This window comes from Nyctereutes procyonoides, unplaced genomic scaffold (genome assembly GCF_905146905.1).
Source record: "Nyctereutes procyonoides isolate TBG_1078 unplaced genomic scaffold, NYPRO_anot_genome, whole genome shotgun sequence".
NCBI lineage: Eukaryota > Metazoa > Chordata > Mammalia > Carnivora > Canidae > Nyctereutes > Nyctereutes procyonoides.
The window spans coordinates 57,966,948-57,987,211 of NW_026575146.1; the positions used below are offsets into that span (position 1 = coordinate 57,966,948).

At 43.2% G+C, this 20,264-nt stretch overlaps 1 protein-coding gene across 2 annotated transcripts in view; it reads right to left on the reverse strand.

The window, feature by feature from the left end:
* Positions 1-763: 763 nt before the first annotated feature.
* Positions 764-20,264, reverse strand: part of LOC129500407 (histone-arginine methyltransferase CARM1-like) — a 241,801-nt gene continuing 222,300 nt past the window's right edge. The window contains exons 9-13 of one of the 2 annotated variants that reach the window (XM_055310825.1): positions 19,846-19,931; positions 17,239-17,328; positions 15,236-15,373; positions 6,747-6,836; positions 764-1,408 (exon numbers count right to left, since the gene is read on the reverse strand). In XM_055310825.1, the coding sequence (XP_055166800.1) occupies positions 1,399-1,408; positions 6,747-6,836; positions 15,236-15,373; positions 17,239-17,328; positions 19,846-19,931 (414 nt within the window). In that variant the 3' untranslated portion in view covers positions 764-1,398. Of the gene's footprint in view, positions 1,409-6,742; positions 6,837-15,235; positions 15,374-17,238; positions 17,329-19,845; positions 19,932-20,264 lie in introns of those variants that run through there. The other variant, XM_055310826.1, reaches the window with a different exon arrangement.

Sequence of the window (20,264 nt, forward strand, 5' to 3'; positions counted from 1 at the left end):
AGCTGCTAGAGGCAGCAATATCATGCTTCTGCAATGCAGGGTTTCCCAGTTCCTGCCTATTTTGCTTGAAAGGCGCTCAGAAGGTTGTCTAAAGCCTGATTTCATAATTACAAAGACTCTTACCTTCGGGATCAAGTTATGTGTTTAAGCAATATACATTTATTCAGCACCTTTGATGCATGAGGTGTACCCTTAGGCATTGCTAGACATTAAAGTGAATCGGACTTCCTCCAACCCACAAAGATCTTTGTTAATAGAAGAGGAGGATGTGTGTGCGTGTTTAGGGTACAAGGTAATATAGAGCTGCAAGAAGGGGTTAGACTAAGGGAGGGACAGGAGATGTGTCAAAGGTGGGAAAGCATCTTTGAGTGAGCCTGGAGGACGGCAGAAGGTGTGCAGGTGAGGGTCCACTAGAAGGGATGCCCCGTAGTGATGTAGGAAGGATGCTGGGCTGGACAGAAGGGCACGGCTGTTTCAAACGGAGTGGCCAGAGTGAGCCAAAGCCGCAGAGGGGAAAGGTCCCAGCTGTGGGTGAGGATACATCCTTGTGGTTTACTCCAGTTTCTCCCCCCAACCCCCCTCTGCCATCAGCCAGTGGCCGTGGGCTTCATTAACTTGTCCTGCTGATGTGACATCTATTTTTATAAGAGTCATCTGGGCCAGGGGAAACCTGCTCTTTGCAAAGATCATCTTTCATCACCGTTGACATGTGACATATAACAAACGCCTTAAAGTAAAAGAGAGGCCTCGTTGGTATCTCGCACTGTACATTTTTATTGTCAACCTAAAAGAACTGACAAAGGTTCCAGCTTTATTTCCTTAACTACATAAAGAGTCATCAAATATTGCCAATGAAGAACATTCCTGACATCATATTGTTCTATTACATGAATAAGGCAAAAATTCTTTAACACATCGCTCAGCTAGAAACTAGTGTTGATTGGTGAAAATACCTGTGAAAACAGCTTACAATTGTAAATAGAAGCTCACTCCTAGCATGCCCTTGTGTTGTGTCATACATATGCATACATATAAATGTGAGGTAGGGTTTTGTTAAGTTTTCTTTGTAAATACTTCGAAAGCAACACTGTTGGGTTTACTAAAATCATAATAAAGAAAAAAAATCATAATAAAGAGAAACCACAAATTGAGAAGAACTTGTTCTTGAGCCACATGCAGGAAGCTGTGAAGAGCCAGTCTAAGCATCACCAAGAAATAGACTTGCCAATAAACTTAGGATGCGTATTTCAAGTTAGGAAAAAAAAAAAAAGGAGTTTAAATCAACCTAATCATCCTCATAAAACTTAGAGTGCATGTTTCGAACATGAAATATGAACTTGGACGTTGAGGGACTTCTCGGGCCTTCATTTTACTTATTGATTGGCTTGGGGCTATCTTCTAAGCAAACCTAAAACAGAGAAGGTGATTTCTATGATACTGAGGAAGTAAGTCCCACGAGGATCCAAAGCCATGGGCAGGCTAGTTTTGTGCTTTCCGCCTTCCCCCTCCCTCCCCGTCCCCTCCCCTGTTCCCCTTCCCACTCCCATGCCCTTCCTGGAGTTTTTATGGGCAGCCTTGGATCTATATTTACCCACTATATTTAGTAAGTTTGATTATGCATAGCCTAAATTCAGATCTCAGATGATGATCCAGATTTTTGTTCACTGAAAGAACTTTTTCTTTCTTTCCTTTTTCTTTTCTTTTCTTTCTTTTTCTATTTTTAAAAATAGGTTTACAGCAAAGACTAAGCACCGACTTCTCACTCTTCTTGCTATCTGGGAGGCTTGTTTTACCTCAGCCGTTGGCCCTCACTGGGCTTTTGTAGAAGGCTCTGCTTGCACATCTGCCCATGACAGTTGTTTCCTGACATTTAAGTTGCCACTCAGTTGCCACCTCTTTCGAGAAGCCTCCCAGACTATTCAATGTAAACAACACCCACATCCAATCCCTGGTCTTGCCATTCTCTAGTACTTTTTGACCCTCTGTTTTCTGCTATCTCTTTATGCAGTTTTGGGTTTGGTGGTTGTTTTTTTTTTTTTTTTTTGTAATTTTTCATGTAATTGAGAAAAAAATTTACATACAGTAAAATTCACCCCTTTTATTGTAGTTCTGCAAGTTTTGACAAATGCATACAGACATGTCTTGCCACCACTACAATTCAAGATACAGAAAGTTCCATTGCCTTAAAGTGTTGCCACATCTCTACATAGCTAACCCTTTCTCAAGTCCAACTCAGAGCTATTCTTTGTATCTGCAGTGTTGCCTTTTCCAGAATATTATATAAGTGGAATTATACATTATGTAGACTTTTGAGCCTGGTTTCTTTCACTTTCTTTAGCTTAATTTATTTGAGTCTCATCTGTATTATCATGTGTATCAGTATTTCTTTCCTTTTTATTACTGAAAATCCTGTCATTGTATGGATGGATCATAGTTTGTTTACTCATTCTCCATTTGGAAGACATTCTAACTGTTTCCAGTTTGGGTGATTATAAGTAAAACTCCCTTAAACATTCAAATATAGTTTCATTTCACTTGTGTAAATGCCCAGGAGTGAGATTGCTGGGTCGTCTGGCAAGTGCAATTTTAACAATATAAGAAATGAGTTATGTTCAAAAGTGTACCATTTTGTATTCCTCCCAACAATGAATGAGAACTCTGATAGCCTCACATCCTCACCAGCACTTGGTATTGTCCGAATTTTTATTTTAAGCCACTCTCATAGATGTGTACCAGTATGTCATTAAGGTTTTAATTTTTATTTCCCTGTTGACTAATGAGGCTGAACACTTTTTTGTGTGCTTAACTGCTATTATATCTTCTTTGGTGGAAGGTCTGTTCAAATCTTTTGCCCTTAACAAAATCATTTTCTTATTATTGGAATTTTTTGAAAGTATTATATCATATATTCTTTTTATATTCTGGATGCTATTTTTTTTTTCAGAAATGTGATTTCCTAATATGTTCACCCAGTTTGTAACTCATCTCTTCATTCCCATCATAGGTCCTTCAGAGATAAGTTTTTAATTTTGATAAATGACAATTTATCATTTTTCTCTTTTGGGGAATTACGTCATATCTAAGAAATTTTTGTCTAACCCAAAGATCACAAAGATTTTCTTCTACATTTTATTCTCAAAGTTTTATATTTTTAGGTTTTATGTTTCAATCCACAGATTCCTTTTGAGTTAATTTTTATAGATAGTGTGAGCTATGGGTGGAAGGTCACTATTTTTATTGCGTTTAGATATCTAGTCATTCCAGTACCACTTCTGAAAGACTGTCACGTCTCCATTTAATTATCTTTGCAACTCTGTCAAAAATCAATGGACTGTAAATGTGTTAGTCCGTTTCTGACTTCTTTCCCGTTCCATCCATCTGCATGGCATCCTTTCTTCACTACCTCACTGCCCTGGTTACTGCAGGTTTATCCAGAGTCTTGAGGTCAGGTAGATATTACTCTATTTATGTTTTTTCAGGAAACTTACCACTAGCTGAAATTATTTATTTCATTGCTTTTTTGATGTCTGTCTGGATACCTATCAATTCACAAGACTTTCTAGAATCACGAGAGCAGAGAGTTTGTACTACTCTCATTCCCTGTTATATACCTTAGCACTGAGAAGAGCTCCTGGCATGGGATGGTTAGATAATAAATTGATTGAAAAAAAAAAAAGGCAAGAAGGGAAGCAATATTTAAGTTGGGCAAACTGAAGGAATTAATGTCTGGGTGGGGAGAAGGATCAAACTGTTTTGTGAGACACTGTGAATGGGATAGAGCCTGGGCTCTTCGCAGCAGCATAGGAGAAGAAATGCTCTTTGGGCCATAGCAGTTTGATTGCAAACTCAGTTCTCGGGGGCCATTCAGGAGCCCCCTGGGGCCACATTCATTCACCCATTCATCAAATGTCACACTGTTACAAATGGCAGCAGGCAAGACCTTGTGCTCAAGGGATGAGGGGTTGCAGACAAATAAACCAATGACTGAGACACAGTCATCCAAGTACCCTAAAAGTGGTGTCTTCACAGGGCTCTGAGTGATGTGACAGGGACACCCTAAGCCACCCTTGGCCTTGGAAGGCTTCTTTGAAGTGGGCATATCTGCTCAAGGTCTCAAGTTTCCGTAGGAAACCTTGAGGCCCAGTTTCCCCTGTAAAGGGACTTTGCCACCAAGTACCACAGGGTTCTCCAGCTACTCCTGGATTTGCGGTACCAGTGGTGGGTGTTACGGATTAACTCTGGTCTAGGTCTCCTCATCAATGCTCTCTTGGCATCCCCTATTCTTTCTATACATCACTCATTGCAGTTATGATAACAGAACTAAGCATGCAGTTAGCTACTTAAGACCCACTCCCCTCCCACAACAATCTGAGCTTCATGAAGGCAGGGACTACGTCTGCCCTGGTCGCTGCTGCATTTCTACAACCCAGCCAGATCCAGGCACACACTCTGTGGGACCCGTATGATGGACTGGCCTCACAGTCCTTGGAGATTCTTCTGGGTTACCAGAAAGCTTTCCTTTGCCATTGAAGTCATTTTGTCCCTTTGCTCGCTTTTAGCAACATCTGTTAGCCCTGCTTTTATTTTCAAATTATCTTAAAATAATGAATAATCAAAATGAAGGTCTCTCCACCTGCCTAAGGAAAAACAGAAACCTGTGCATTACATTTAATGGTAGATATTCATGTTTTGAGTAATTAACTTGTTGATCTTGAGATGTTTTTAGCACGCCACATTAGATGTTTTTAGGTGGTATCAGTGATCAGCCAAAAGCTGAAAATGAAGCTTTTGTTTTTCTGTGTAAGTCTATTGTGCTCTAAAAATAAGTAGAATAAAAAGCAGGCAGACAGAAAGTTATTTAGCTTGGTAGTAAATTAGCAATAATTCCTCTGGATGATATCACTTATTTTAGTTCTCCCCAACACACATACACACACACACACACACACACTCACACACCTGTGCTGCTTCTTAATGCTCATTAGGAGATTGGAATTGATGGGGGGGGGGTGGACAAAAGAAGGGTGTTACAGCTGAACACTTAACTGAGCATCTACTACATGCTAGGTGCTCTTCAAAGACTTGGGTCATTTAGCACACACTTTCAGTGAGGACACTGAGGCCTATACATTAGGAAAGGGTTGGTGAAAAAAAAAATCAAGATCTGGAATTCCCAGGGGAGTCATATTTTTAAGCACCCTTATCTACTGAATGAATTCAATATGTCAGTCAGTCTTGGTGCTGAGTGAGAGAAGGGAAAAGGAAAGGCTTCCACTGCCCTCACACCCCCACTCAAGAATCCGTCCGTTTTGACAATGCTATGGCCACCTTGAGTGTCACTCGACCTGGACTTGCCCTCACTTTGACCACAACCATTGTGTAGCAGCAAGACTCAAGAGTTACTAGTTTACATGGTTCTTGCACTGAAAAGGTGGGTTTTTGAAATCCTACAAAAATTCATTTTTATTCCCAAATCCAAATGATTCTGTCTGGAATGAACTACAGATCATTGTCTATTTACTTACTGAGAGAGTAGGAATACAGAGATCAGTAAGAAAAGGGAGAAAGACAGGAAACTAGCTATTAAACACCAATTATGACAACTGTTAAGTACTTGGACATGGTATGGACATTATTATGTTGCTCATCCCATTTCACAGATGAGAAGACTGAGGCCTAAGCAGGTCAAATTGTCCTAGTGAACAGTCAATCAGCATGTTGAGGCCACAATCTGTGCCCTTGACTTTACATGATAGGATTGCATAGGGGGGTGGGTGGGCGAACTCCCCTCTTCCTTCAGAATTAAAGATGGCATCCATATCCCTAAATGGCAATAGGTCTTAAATGTGTGACAATTACTATGTGTAACAGCTTGCATACAACATAAACAATGGCAGCCTTGTCTGTGTTTTTCCTCCTATGCTTCAAGGTAACAATTGCATTTTCTCATCTCTGCCAAAGAACTCCTGGTTTGGTTTCCTGTGTTTTTTTCTTCTCTTTATGCTTTTCAGTACTATAGAGACATGATGCTTTGAATAAAGCCTTGAGAGACATTATAATATGAGAGAAGATCCTTTTTTTTAAATAAGGAAGTCAAGAATGACAGTGTCCAGTGGCTTTAATTGTGGGGTTGACTTCCCGTGTGGATTTTTAGCAGGCCCATATTGACTAGGTATAAAGATGGAGAGTTTTTCCAGAAACATCTGTCATGTCCCTCTCACTGTGGCAAGTTCTTTGTATCAGATAAAATCTGCATTACTTCTAAGGAGAGGTATGTCCTGACTTACATGATTTCAAAAAATGTCTCAAAAACATACTTTGAATGGACTTCACATTTTAGATATATTGGAATAACTGCGATGTAAAATCATCTGTTAGTGAGAGAATGTCAGAGGAATCCAGATTTCAACTTCACATTTTGTAGATGAGAAAACCAAGTGACAGAAGAAAGTGACTTTGCCTGAGATCACATAGTCATTATAGTTCATTTGGAATGAGAGTTCACTTTGTAGGACTCTCCAGTGTTGGTTGGTTCAGGATCAGATTATTACATACTGAATTCCAATAAATGGAACAGAAAACAGTCAACTCTGTCTCAAGATCCAAGTCTCCTGGGAGAGGAAGAGTAGATGCTTTTTTTTTTTCCTTTTAGGAATGATGGCATTATTCTGAACCTCTTTATGTGGTCATACGGTCAGTTGAGATTTTATATACATAGTAGTGAAATGGATGAAAGCACTTCTTACCTAAAGAAAGGATTCTTTAAATCGAGGATGTTCCCAGATCTGAAGCCCGTCTGGTTTACCAGCGCCACAATCTGAATGTCATAGCTCTGTCTGTATGGCAGAAAACACACCAAAGAGAAAGAAAAGAAAAGAAAAGAAAAGGAAAGGAAAGGAAAGAAAAGGAAAGGAAAGGAAAGGAAAGGAAAGGAAAGGAAAGGAAAGGAAAGGAAAGGAAAGGAAAAGAAAAGAAGAGAAAGAAGGAGGAGGAGGAGAAGGAGGAGAAAGAAAAGAAACAAAAATAAAAAAACCATCATTTGACAAGGCAGGTTACCTTTTCATAAACACTGAGGGCACCCTCTACACATACCTACCTACTTCATGAGGGTTTTGAGAGTGCATGGTTGGTATCTTGCATATGTCTGTGTGTGTTTATCTAGATGCTACTAATATATTTGTTAGAAGAGTCTGACAGTTAAAATCTCTTGATCTAAAAAATTACAAAATTAATGATATTTCTGGTTTTACCAACAGCAATGACAGAAATGGCTTTAACTAATAGATGCACTTTATGGGTTACCCATTGAGCTACCAAAGCAATAATTGTGCAAAGACTGGATAAGATAAAATCTCAAACTGACATCAAACAGTTAACAAATGTGATTGATTTTAAGAGGCCTCAGATGAAGACTCATGTAATTCCAGTGAGAACTGGCTAAGAACAGCTAATAGGATGTTACCTTTGATGACTAATTTGAAGGGACTATGTTTATGGGATTTTTATTAGTCACATGTATTCAACAATAAATGATATTTCTTCAGATTATAAAGTGTTACATATTCACTGTAGAACTGAAAAATAAAGAAAAACAGAAATTGAATAAAATAATCCATAACATCACTGGACAAAGAATCTTCTAGCTAACACTATAGAGTATTTTCCTACCAGGTATTTTTCCTCCTATCATTTTTATAAATGTCAATTTTTAATAAAATCATCTAAAATATTCTTTCATATCTCCTAATTTGATTTAATGTGAGCATTTATCCTAGAATTATTTTTTAAAAAATGTATTTGGGAGAGAGAGCATGAAGAGAGGGGCAGCGGGAAAGGGAGAAGCAGAGTCCTCCCTGAACAGAGAGCCTGATGTGGGGTCCATCCTAGGACCCTGAGATTATGACCTCACACTTAACTGACTGAGCCACCCAGGCACCCCTATCCTATACTTCTTGACAGTATATGTTTCAGTAGCATTATATGGATATAGCACAATGTATTTAATAATTCCCCACTGTCACTTATTTTTATTTTTATAAACATAAACATGTCCCAATATATTATTACTTACAGCAAAAAAATCTAATTTTACAATAGAAATTCTGCTGCAAAGGACCTTCTTGTAATACATCTTTATGTCTTATCAGTAATTATTTCCTTAGAATAAGTTCTTCGAAAAAAAAAAAAGAATAAGTTCTTCGTGTTAGACTCATCAGGCTATAGTACACAGACACTTAAGGTTGCCAACACCTACAGCTAAAACATCTTCCAGGAAATGGACTGAATTACTTCCTCACCCACCAAGTATAAAAGCATTAATTTCATTATACATCTTCTGATCCTTAATATTTTACAAGTTTGGGGTTAACATATTACTGATTATTTTAATTTCCATTTCCTTGATTGTTTGGCTTCTGTTTCAAATTCCAGAAATTACTTCCCACCCTGTCATTACCAATAGTGACCTTGGAAGGCCTTAAGTATAATGTCAGATCCTGGGAAACCCATAGCTCCAGTTGTGGATTTTATTGGGGTCAAAGTAAGAGGGAAAGATGGGCATACATAAAAATAAAAAAAATCAGCAATGTCCTTTGATTCTGTTTCAACTCATATAATTGACTCTGAACTACTCTTTGCAAAATGTTTCTTCTGTTATACTCACATCCAGCGGCTCACTGCATTTGTGATCTTTTAAGGTAGATGCTGGGAGAGTGAGACATGGAGACCACGAGCTCCTTAGGAGAGGCAGCCTCTGCTGGAGGCTGAGAAAGGCTGAGAAATCGGGGGTGGGGGTGGGGGACACACTTGCATATTTTTCCCAAAGGAAAGATACCCTCCTGATAGTATTTGAAGTAATTACCATAGGACATAAAGCAGAAATGGAGGACCCCTGAGGTCTGTGCAAATATGTGCATTCGCGGAGGTGTGCAGGGCATAAGGGAGAACTGCTTGGCCCCCAATGTGGTCATAGCAGGTTCCTTCTCAGAACGCTAGATAAGACAACACTGTCACTTTATACTGACTTTTCTCAACCCACTCCTCTTCTTTACCCATCAGCAGAGGCCTATCTTCCCTAAGGGTTAGCAAAAGGAGCTTCATGTCATGTCATGTTATGTCATGGCTCAGCTTGGTGAGTGAAAGCTGAGCTTTGTTCTCAAAGCTTTTCTGTGCTGGGGGTGAGGGGGGGGCATGCATGGGGAGGATGGTTAGGCTGGCTAATTTGATCGTGATTCACCTAACCAAGAGAGAATGTGCCCTTCCCTAAGACTGCAGAAAAATCATGCACTCTTCTATCCCAGGAGCAGTGTCATTCTCGTGTCATGATACCCAGGAGGCCAACTGCAAACTCAATGTGCAACATTTATAAAGCAATCAATAATGGACAATCTTTCAAGACTGTCCATACAGGATCCTTAATAACTATTAATTCTTTTGAACCAGTTATGTGGAAATGTGTATTAAAAAAAAAAACAGTTCTTTGCCAGACTTAGTCATTTAAAGTCTACAGAGATGGAGCAAGTGACATAAGTGGGGGCATACTTTAGTTCAAGGATTGAGTGTGAAATCATTGCTTCATATATACCAATATTTCTTTTGTAATCAAGCAGAGATTGGAAACTTGAGAACAACAAATGCAGGACGTGTTTTTCTAGAGACTGTGGTAATTCATGATAATTTCATCTTGGTAGAACACAAAAGCTATAGTAGAAGGAGAGGCTTAGTGTTGACCATCAAGAAAGGGATAGAGAAGCAGAAGTGGCAGGAAGCTTGGGGAGAAATTGGCCCAAGTCACCGAGGGGTTAGTGATAGGTGAAGGAAAGAGCAAGAACTTCAGTGGCATGGACCTCAGACCAGTGTTCTTCAGTGGGGTTTGACTGAACATGCCCCAGGGAGGATGAAGGGTGATACACTGGGGTATAGAAGAAAATACTAAGCTCTGATTTCTAATTTCTTCAGGCCTAGGAAGTGAATACAATTGTTCACCTAACACATACTGAACACTAGTGAATCTGTGAGGTAAATATTGGATTCTAATTAGCAGCTAAGAGTTAAGGTATGTGGAGGGGTGCCTGGGTGGCTCATTCGGTTAAGCATCTGCCTTTGGGTCAGGTCATGATCTCAGGAGGTCCTAGGATCAAGCGTCACTTTGGGCTCTCTGCTCAGCATGGAGTCTGCTTCTCCTGCTCTCTTTGTGTGTGCTCTCTCTCAAATAAATAAATAAAATCTTTAAAAATAAAATAAGAGTTAAGGTATGTGTTATGCTCACCCACTTCTTGAGGGTTTGCTAAGCTGGGATGGTTCAGTAAGAGTCTATGTTGTACAACATGATTGAGTAAAACCCACCATGTGATGGACACAAGGGCCAGAGCTAGAAGAATCTGAGTAACACTGAGTAACAAAGAAATGTCACGTAAAGCTGTGCCAGCAAATACTATTACTTCTCTGCACCTAATCAGGCCCAAAAGTTTCCCCCTATAGTTCCTGAACTATAGATATTTGCCCAAGTAAATGCAGCTGCCCGAACATATAGATATTTGGCCCAAGTAAAGTGGAGTGTGAGATGAAGCAGTTTTGTGATGACCATTAGGAGCAGTACTTGGAGCTTCCAAAGCTTTTAGCACTTTGGTCAGCATTTCTTCTAGTTTCATAAAACAAAGCTCATTAAAGTCTCTGTAAGCCAAATTCCCTGGCAAACCTGAGTACAGCAGACCCTCACAGGGATCCAAAAGTTTTAAGTTACGTTCCAAAAAATTTTGGCCCAGGGTAAGTGGCTGAGCTAGACCCAAAATCAGCCTACGTGTATTTGTTTTTTTTCCTCCATTCATTCTTTTTATTTCTATTTTTGTATTTCATAAAATACACGCTACATAAATTTTTATGTGTATATATATACACAGAGACATGCCTATGCATGTGTGTGTCTATAGTATATAAATGTATATACATACATATGTATGTATATATCTCTATATCGAGCTCTTCCTCTTATGCTTTCTATTATTACTGTAGTACATTCCCATAATTAAAAGATAAATGCTAGCATACTTGGGGGACACATACATATAATGTTTTTACTCAGAGGTGCACATGACCACAAGACTTCATGGACACCATGTCTGTGAATCAGAGGGATATAAATCTCATAAAGTAAGTCCATAAGAAAGGTGAGTTCTGTTTGATTGTCCTGAGCAGTAAAATGAATGGCACCTCTAGAATGATGGAAGACTGTGGAAAATGAAATGCTAACAATACAATCATAAACGGTCCTGGCTGGGAAGAAAAGGGCAGCCATTGTCACACCCGTGTGGCTGCACATGTTCTCCCAGGAGGCCAGAGTTTAAAAGGAATATTTGACAATAAGGAAGGAGGAGATCCTATCGAAAGGCAGGACAGACAAGTAGCATCTTACTGAGAAGAGCATCAAAAACATGGACATTCAGGAAGTGCTGGGGTTTGCAGAAAATACCAAGAAAGATAATAATTTTCAAAGAAAAACTCTGATGAGATATAATGAGTGTAAAAAAGAGAACAAGGCAGGAATAAATGCAACTAAGATTTTCCATGGACCTGCTGTGTACTGATGACTATACTGTTCTCTCCCTTAACATCTGCCAAGGCCTGGTGACACAATTACTATCAATTCATTAGAGAAATTCATTAACTTGCCCAAGATCACTCAAGCACCAACCAGCATGCAGAGGAGACTGGACAGAGCCAGGGTATGTCAGACTCCCAAACCTGGCCTCTATCACTGCATCAGGGTTCCTGTCTACCAGGATTAAGATCCTCCCCCCTCCCGCCTCCCACCTCCTGCCCTTTCTTCCTGCTGCAAAGTACTGTGGGGCCGCAGTATCTCTGTCTTCTTTCAACTGTGCCGGATGAAATTCTTACTAAGAGAAGGACCACCAGTTATGATTTCTTCATTCAGGTGGTCATTCTACCTACCAGCTGGATCTCCGAAACGTATGAAGTGAGGAAGGATACACCACAGAATGCGACTAAGGCCTTCTTTTTGGGAAGCGCGCATAAAGACAAATAATAGCAATAGTAGCAATAGAACACTGATGCTTTAAGAAAGGGACAGAGGGCTAGAGAGCCCAGGAGTCATGGCACAGGTCTGTGAGGTGAATGGTCTGCCTCTTTCTTACCTATTAGGGAGAAGGGAGGAGAATGGGGTAGAAAAATATGACTGCTGAGGATGCAACCCAAGATTTGCTAGAAAAATTAATGAAACAATAAGAGGATTTAAATTCACTCACCTAATTATACCCTAAGGTACCTTAAAATATAAATATTTGAAGGCCAAAGAATGTTGAGCAGAAAAGGCAAGTCCAAGCTCTAGGCTGATGTTGGCTACTGCTCCTTGCTCCTTAGCAATTTTTTTTTTTCCTGTAGAACTGGTCATTAAATAGATGGTTTATGAGGATTTAGGAAGAAATGTGTAACTTCTAGGAAGAACATGGTATAAATCAGCATTTTCTACTTTTCCTTCTGGAAGCCATCCCCAAAAAGCAGAATAGAAAGACACTGCAGGCCACAGACCTCATTTTCTGTAAAACCGAGAGAAAGATCTAATCTGCCATCTGTAACTTAACGCATCAGGGCTATGAAAGCACTTGGGATTGGTTGTAAGCCACATGGGGAAAAGCACAGAAGTGCAAAGAGAAGCAAGAGCCAGGACTGGCACACCCCAGGGCGCACTCTCCAAAATACAGGCCCTGAAGATGAGGAGCATTTTCTGGAATAGAAGAGTTTTACTCCTTGTTTGTAACATCCTGTGCAGGGATCGGGCGGCTGGGGCTCTTGGGCAGGACTGTGCCCAGGGCGGCAGCACGGTACAAACCACCTGAAGAAGCGCAGGGGAGCCACGTTTGCCAGGAAGCAGGCTGCCCCTCTGCGGAGGCGCGGGAGAGGAGCTAGCTGGGGGAAGGAGGGGGGAGAGGGCGGGGGGGGCGGGGGGAGGGGAGGGCAGGAGGGGGGGAGGAGAGTGAGCTGGGGGAAGGAAGGGGAGGAGAGGGCTGGGGGGAGGGGAGTGAGCTGGGGGAAGGAGGGGGGAGGGGGGAGGAGAGGGCTGGGGGGGTGGGAGGAGGAGAGTGAGCTGGGGGAAGGAGGGGGAGGAGAGGGGGGAGGAGAGGGCAGGGGGAGGAGAGGGCTGGGGGGGAGGGAAGGGGAGTGTGCAGGGAGGGGGAAAGAGAGTGAGCTGAGGGAAGGAGAGCGCAAGGGAAGAGTGGGTAAGGAGAGCATACCGGGAGGGGGAAGGAGAGACCCTGGGTGGGGAGGAGAGACCTTAGGAGAAGGAGGGGGGAGGAGAGTGCACGGGGAGGGTAAGGAGAGTGCGCGGGAAGGGGGAAAGGAGAGCCCTGGGGAGGGGGTAAGGAGAGGGGGGGTGGTGGTGAAGGAAAGCGCGCGGGGAGGGGTAAAGAGAGCGCACGGGGAGGAGGTAAGGAAAGTGCACAGGAAGGGTGGGGGGAGAGCGAATGGGAGGTGAGGAAAGCCTACCGCAGGAAGGCTGCCTTGTGTCTCCAGTCACAGGAGCACCTTTCTTGTAAATTGTTTCCAGAAAAGTTCCATGAACTGGATTCATTTCCAGAGGATGAAGACGTCGAATCTCAATTTAAAAATCACTCTCAGAGGAGCTGAGGATATTAACCGACAGACAGGAAGACTGGGGGGGGGGGGGTTGGATTTTGGAAGAACTCTCCAAATATTTAAACAATTGCCATTTGGAGATTGGAACAGACCTCGAAGCAGAAGTACGGTAAATGAGTACAATTATAAGAGGAAGTGATATATAGGATTGACAGTGAGCATAATTTTTTAATCACCAGAGATGTCAAGTACAAGACTTCAATAGCCAAAGACCATATGAAAAGTTACTAACCGTCATAGTAAAGAAATATAAACAACCAGATGCGACTTTTAGAAATGATTTTGGGGTCTATTTGATTGGCAAAGCCCATAGAGACTAGTAGCATGTGGCATAGGAAATGTGCATGGGAGTGGAAGTTGCTGCAACCACTGAGAAAAGCAGTGTTCATGAGTGTACCATACACACAACCTTTGATCTAGCGTTTCCATTTCTAGGGTTCTCATGTAGAAATGTTCTTGCCATCGTGAAAACTTTCTGTTCAAGGATGATGAGTGCAGAGTTTTTTGCAATGGCCAGAAAAAGGGGAAACACTGAGCAACCTAAGAATCAATCGGCGATTTTTAAAAGAACATGTAGTGTATCCACCTCTGCTGCATGTTAAAATGACAAAGCAGATCTATGTGCAGATTCAGGACTCACCACTAAGTGAAAACTTAAGTTGGAGGCTGCTGGTTTAGTCCTCTTATAAACCAACACTAAGGACCCACGACAATGTTATTTGTTAGTACATGCATGGACAACCAACCACCTGAAAGGAGCACGGGGTCACACCCGGGGGTAGGGCCATGGGTGGCAGTGTGTATGGACTCTAGACACTTTTGTAGCTTTGAATGTACATGTGAGTGTGCAAGGTTTTTGTAATGAAGGAAATTGAGACTTCAGAAATGGAGGAGTTGATTTGTGAGGTGGTGAGCTCTCTGTCACAGGAGTATTCAAACACAAGCCCAAGAGAGGGGAGGGGTGGGGAGGGTGGAGAAAGTTGAGTGAGATGACCTCTGAGTACCCTTAACATCCTGAGAGTCCTTGAACCACTCTGCTATTCCTTTCTCCTGATTCACCTGGGAGAAGCTCCGAGAAGGTAAAAGAAAACGGAGCATTTTAAAAATGAGATAAATCAAAGTAATTGTTGCTGAGACCTCGTGAAATCCATTACCAGAGGGAAGCAGCCAGTCCTGCCTGACACACCGCGCACCGCCCCTGCAGTGCGTTTCCCCCTGGGGTACAGATCGATGTTACTGTACTAAATTTGGGGGTGTGTGGCTGGCTGCAAGCAAAGCCAGGAAGCTGACGTCAGATTTAAAGCACTTGATAATTTGAGCCTTTGGCAAGCGTGCCCGTGAGCGGATGGATGCCCTTCCCTTGGTGGCAGCGGTCAGGTGGGGACCGCCGCACCTGAGTTAATCCCAAGTTCCCTGTCCCTGCCGCCCTGAGTGCCAGCTGGCTGGGTAGCTGAGCGCACCTGGCAAAGTCAGCCAGGCTTTTGTAAATCATGCTGTCCATTTCGAGGCCCTAGAAATGCTCCCACCTCCTGCACCCCCTTCCCTGAAAGCAGAGATGGTAACTCGCCTGTACTTTCCTGCTTACCGTCTGTTGGCTACAAACAGCACTCTCCCTGAGAGGGTCTCTCCTTCCTTGGCAAAGAGAGGAGTGTGAAGAAGACACCGCACCTGATACCAATGAGTCAGAGGCTCCGTTGGGGCTGTTGACAGCCAAACGGTTACCCTGTGGGGCAAGAAGAGAGTTAAAAGCCAATTATGTTCCAGGCCTGTATTTAATGGATTGGACTGGGGACTTGGGATGAGGGCTGGTTTCTAGGGTTTTTGACTCACGGAATCCTTTAAAGATAAGGATAGCTCAATTTAACTACCATGTGCTGGGTACTGTACCAAGAGCCTTATGCAGATTATCCCACTGACTCTCTACTACACCTCAATGAGATTGGCCCAGAGAGGTTAAAGGACTTGCCCAATGTCACACAGAGGACAGCTGGAGAGCCAGGCTTCAAATCCATAGACTTGGCCACTCTATCAATCTGTGCTTCTGAATCAAAGTTTGTTAGAAGCCCAACCAGTAACAGAGGTAAATTGGGGGATGATTTGTTTGAAAAGCATCTGTCAAGGTGAGAAGTCCGGAGTCTGGCATCCTAACTGTCCCCTGCCAGCCTGGTTCAGGCAAACAGAAGGGGCTTCTGGAAGCCAGAGAAGCTCCTGGAGCAGATGGTCTCTATGGTCCTCCCAGCTCGGACATGCACATGACTGTGTGTGAATGTTTCAGTGGACATTCTTCCTTTCTCACGAAGAGGGGAGAACATCTGGCTGTGCCTCTAACACCAAGGTCACCTGTCCTGGGCTCAGGCCGTGCTGCTGGCTTGGATGCAGTACAGGTACTCCCACAGGGTCGATTTTGACTTGAAGATTTTCACAAAAGAGAACTGCTAAGTGAGTGATATAAACCACTTCTGGATCAAAATGTACTCAGGCATATTATGGAGTAGGATGCAAATTTTTGAAAGCTTTTTAGGATAAAGCATTTAACTTCAAAGAAATTCTCCCTTTGGAGCAGGCCACACGTCAAGCTTATCTCGCTTGCTCCTGCATGAACAAATTCACTGGGGGAAAGTCTGAGAAACAAATGCATGGATCCCTTGAACAAATACGCTTGTGTGGTATAGGAATGAGTTGCATATCCTCTTCTTTCTGTCTGATTGTCAGCCCAGATGAGGCTGCCAGAGGATCCCCTCCTCCCTGAGCCCCCCAAGCACCCCAAGCTTTATCACAGCCCCATGGGCACTTCTCTCTCTGCAGATATAACGATGGGCCTGGATGTTTTTATGAGGAGTAAAGGAGAGCGTACTGCAAAAGTTTTCCTTTCTCCTGATCATGTGACCCAGAGCAAGATCTTTCCTAGTCAGAGAGCACAAGAAAGCCTGGCAGGAGGGCAGGGGAGTCAGGGGCAGAGCAGAGACTTGGGGGTCCTGGGAATGGCGCAGCCCTGCCAAGGAATGCCAGACATTGACAGTCAACTTGTAGGTGGTCTTTCTCCTCTTTTCCCTGAAGTGTTCAAATCTTTTTGGGAGGGGAAATGGGTACATGATGGAGATGTCGCAGTTGGCATTAGTACTACACACCTGCCTGGTACTTAAGAAGACGATCTGGTCTGAGAAGCTGAAAGTGTGAACCAGAGAGGGGCAAAGTGTGATTCCAGGCACACTCAGACACAGGAGGTTTTATAACCGGGATGCCACGAGGGCAGCCAAGGAGGGGCTTGAGGGTCCTTCCCACCACCTGTTCTGGAAGTGACCAAGAGGACCGATGAAGCCCAGATCCCTTCTTATGTCTTCAAATCCCAATCTAACTGGCCTAAGAGGTTTTTAACAGGGTTTTAGCCAGGGCTGTCTCATTTCGACTTTGCCCTAAAATCTAAAAGTTCTGTTTGCATCAGTGCTTTAATTTTGGGAAACCTAGAGAAATGAATATTACGGTTGCTGAAGTTAACTTTAAAACATCTTAAAGTCACGATTACATGTAGTAGAGGATGCCATGGGCCACAGCAGGGCCGGTGGTGGTGGTGGGGCAGGTGATACATACAGAGATCCGACAAAGGCCACGTCGAACCAGAACGCCAGGCCGTGGACTAGGCCAGACTGCATCATCTGAAACACAAAAGGGATTTCTACTCTGCAAGGAAAAGAAGAGAGAGAGAGAGCAGAAACACTGGGAATTATTTCGTTGCTGTTGGCAGGCTGTCTGAGACACATTCGCGAGATGAGCCACAACATGCACGAAATATTCCCTGTGTCTCTTAAGCACCCGGGCCTCGGCAGCGAGGTTTGCTCCGCGTGTGGGTAGTGCCTGGGTGAGGCTGCGCATCTGAGAATGCGGCTTCTTGACAAAACGTGGCAAGAGTCCCATCACTGTGCTGCAGTGACCCGGAACTCCCCAGGGCAAGGGCAGCGTCCGGAGCCGGGCTGTGAGTGCCGGAGAGGAGGCAGGGCCCAGGTGACAAGTGTCCTTCAGGGAGTCAGTGCAGGAACCGGGGCAGCTCCCCCACGCAGCTGCTCAGAAGGGAAACGCTGCTCTGGCCTCTAAAAAATGAAGTGGATCACAAGAGGGAAGCATCCAGCCAGGAAGGTCACTGCCATACTTCATTAATTTTTCAGGGAGGCCATTTAACTGCCCACCCCCAGGCTGCAGCAAGCGTCACGCAGAAGCGGCCATGGTTTAAACCAGATGTGGGATGAGTGGGGGCAGAAACAAGAGGGTTGGAAAGACACAACTGCATGCCCCATCATTTGTTGCTGGGCTGATGGGTGGACAAAACCTCTCCTACTTCCCTTGCAAGGTTCTTGAGCATGTCAGGACCGGGAACAAGGTATGTGAAAGTGCTTTGCCAACTTTAAAGGGTTTCACAATTAAAAGATGCTATTATTTGTCCCTTGCTGAGGGGAGACTTATTTTAGTGAGTCCTCTGAAGATTTTCAAAGGCGGTCGTAACTTATTTGCATTTATGGTGCGCCCAAAGCCCTCAATTCTTTCACCCTGCTCCAGTAAGAGCATTTCTAGACTTTTCCATTATACTGATCACATTGAATTGTTTGACATCACACTGCCATTATTTCCTTGTGTGTGTGTGTGTGTGTGTGTGTGTGTGTGTGTGTTCCCCTAAACAGACTATGAGTTCTTCAAGGGTAGACTTTTAGACTTTTACAACTTACTTTTTGAGCCTGTGTAAGCACCAGCATTATACCTGGCACACAGTGAGATCTTACTAAGCATTTGCCAAATTGACACACAAATAAATGAATGACAGGTGACACCTCTGGAAAGCAGACACAGATGTAATTTTCAGAAAACATCCCGGGACTCAGGAGATGGTCTGGAGCAGCAAATAAAGCCAATGAAAGTCAACTTTGTCTGGGCCTGTGGTGATTATTAGAATTGTGACCAAATTCCAGTTCTCCTGAGCTGAGCGCACAGTAGCATTACATTTATCCACTCACCCGGGCTCAGGCACCATCGTGTGATTACCTTGACCAATTCAATGTGAACAGAAACAAGCTGTGTCATTTCCCGGCAGAAGCTTTTGTTACTGGTACATCCTTTTCCATGCATGCTCCTTTGCTCCTCAGTGAGGAGGAATGTTCTAGACAGGGGTTGGTGCTCTAGGGTGGGTGACACTGCAGAGAGCCAAAGCTGTACCCTGTGCATTACAGGGTCGGGGAGAAAGACTTTCATGTTTTAAAAGCCACTAAGTTTCTCCTTATGCCTGCAACAGGTTCTAGCCTGTGCTAAGACAGCACCACCCTTCGCCCCTAGCGATCTCAAGACAGCTGATGGTCTAAGCTGGCCAGCTGCACCTGCTACGGCCTGGCCCTCGTTTCCTCAGTAGTGCAGGCAAAATAACAACCTGGCTGAGTCTTATATTTTGTATCCAGAAAGAAATACATGTGCAGTGATTGTCTCAGGGAGGAAAAGGCAAAATACTAGTAAGGTCATCCGAAGTCAGGGGGCTTCATATCAGCATCTGGGGAATGAGTCCTCACTTCAGGGTCTCTTCTAGTGGAGGGAAGGAGGACAAAAGCTAACAATTGTGGAGGGCACTCTTAGAAAATGAGCTGGTGCCTGTGAAGCACTTAGCATAGCACCTCATATATGGTAATAAGTGCTCAATGAGTTGTAGCTCTCCTTTTTGATGCTGCTGTGGCCACTGGCCTGAGTGAGGAATTAAACAGCCCGGACTCTGGAGCCTTCCGAATGATTCAAGTCCCAGGCCAAATATATTCAGTACTTGTGTGACCTTGTGCAACTTACTGTTCCACTCTGCCTCATGTCTATTATGAGATGGAGATGATGACAATACCGTCTGCAGAGTAACAGTGGTGAGGACACAATGAGCCGTTTTATGTAAAGGGCTCAGAACACCAACTGGCTGTGTAAGTACAAGCTATTACTACTTAATTTTACACATTCAACTTTTAAAACAATCCTACGAAAGAAGCATCATTATCCTTGTTTTGACAAAAACTGCAAAAAACAAACAGAAAAATGCCACTAGTATTGCTGTACCATTCCTGTGTGTGCCTCCCACCTGAGATCTCTCCCCTGCATGAGTGGCAAACCCCTGCACTGAAGTTTTGGGTATGAGAGAGATGGAGGGGATTTTAAAAACCAAGAGCAATGCTGGTGTTTACAGACCTGTGGAGATCTGTCTCTTCCGCATCCATAAAGTTGACTGTGTATTTGACTGTCCGAGCCATCAAAATCCTAATGTCAAATGTGTCCTTGGAAAGGGGGAAAAGCAGAGATGTTATCCTTCCATCAGGATAAACTGAACCCAAGCAAGACTGCAGAATGCCTTCTCTCCTGAGGTTTTAAGTCAACAAGAGTTAGGATTTAGGAGGCAGGAACTTAATGAGAATAATATTAATAATGATGACTAGCATTTATTTTGTACTTACTATACACTGAGCACTTTATGCTTTCCTAAGTGCTTCATTAGGTTGTATCACTCAATCCTCACAATATTTCTGGAGCAGGTGTGTTTTGCTGTGTTTCCAACCATCCAGATTTTACCTCTTCTCCATATTCCAGGAAGTTCCATAAAAACTTAGCCC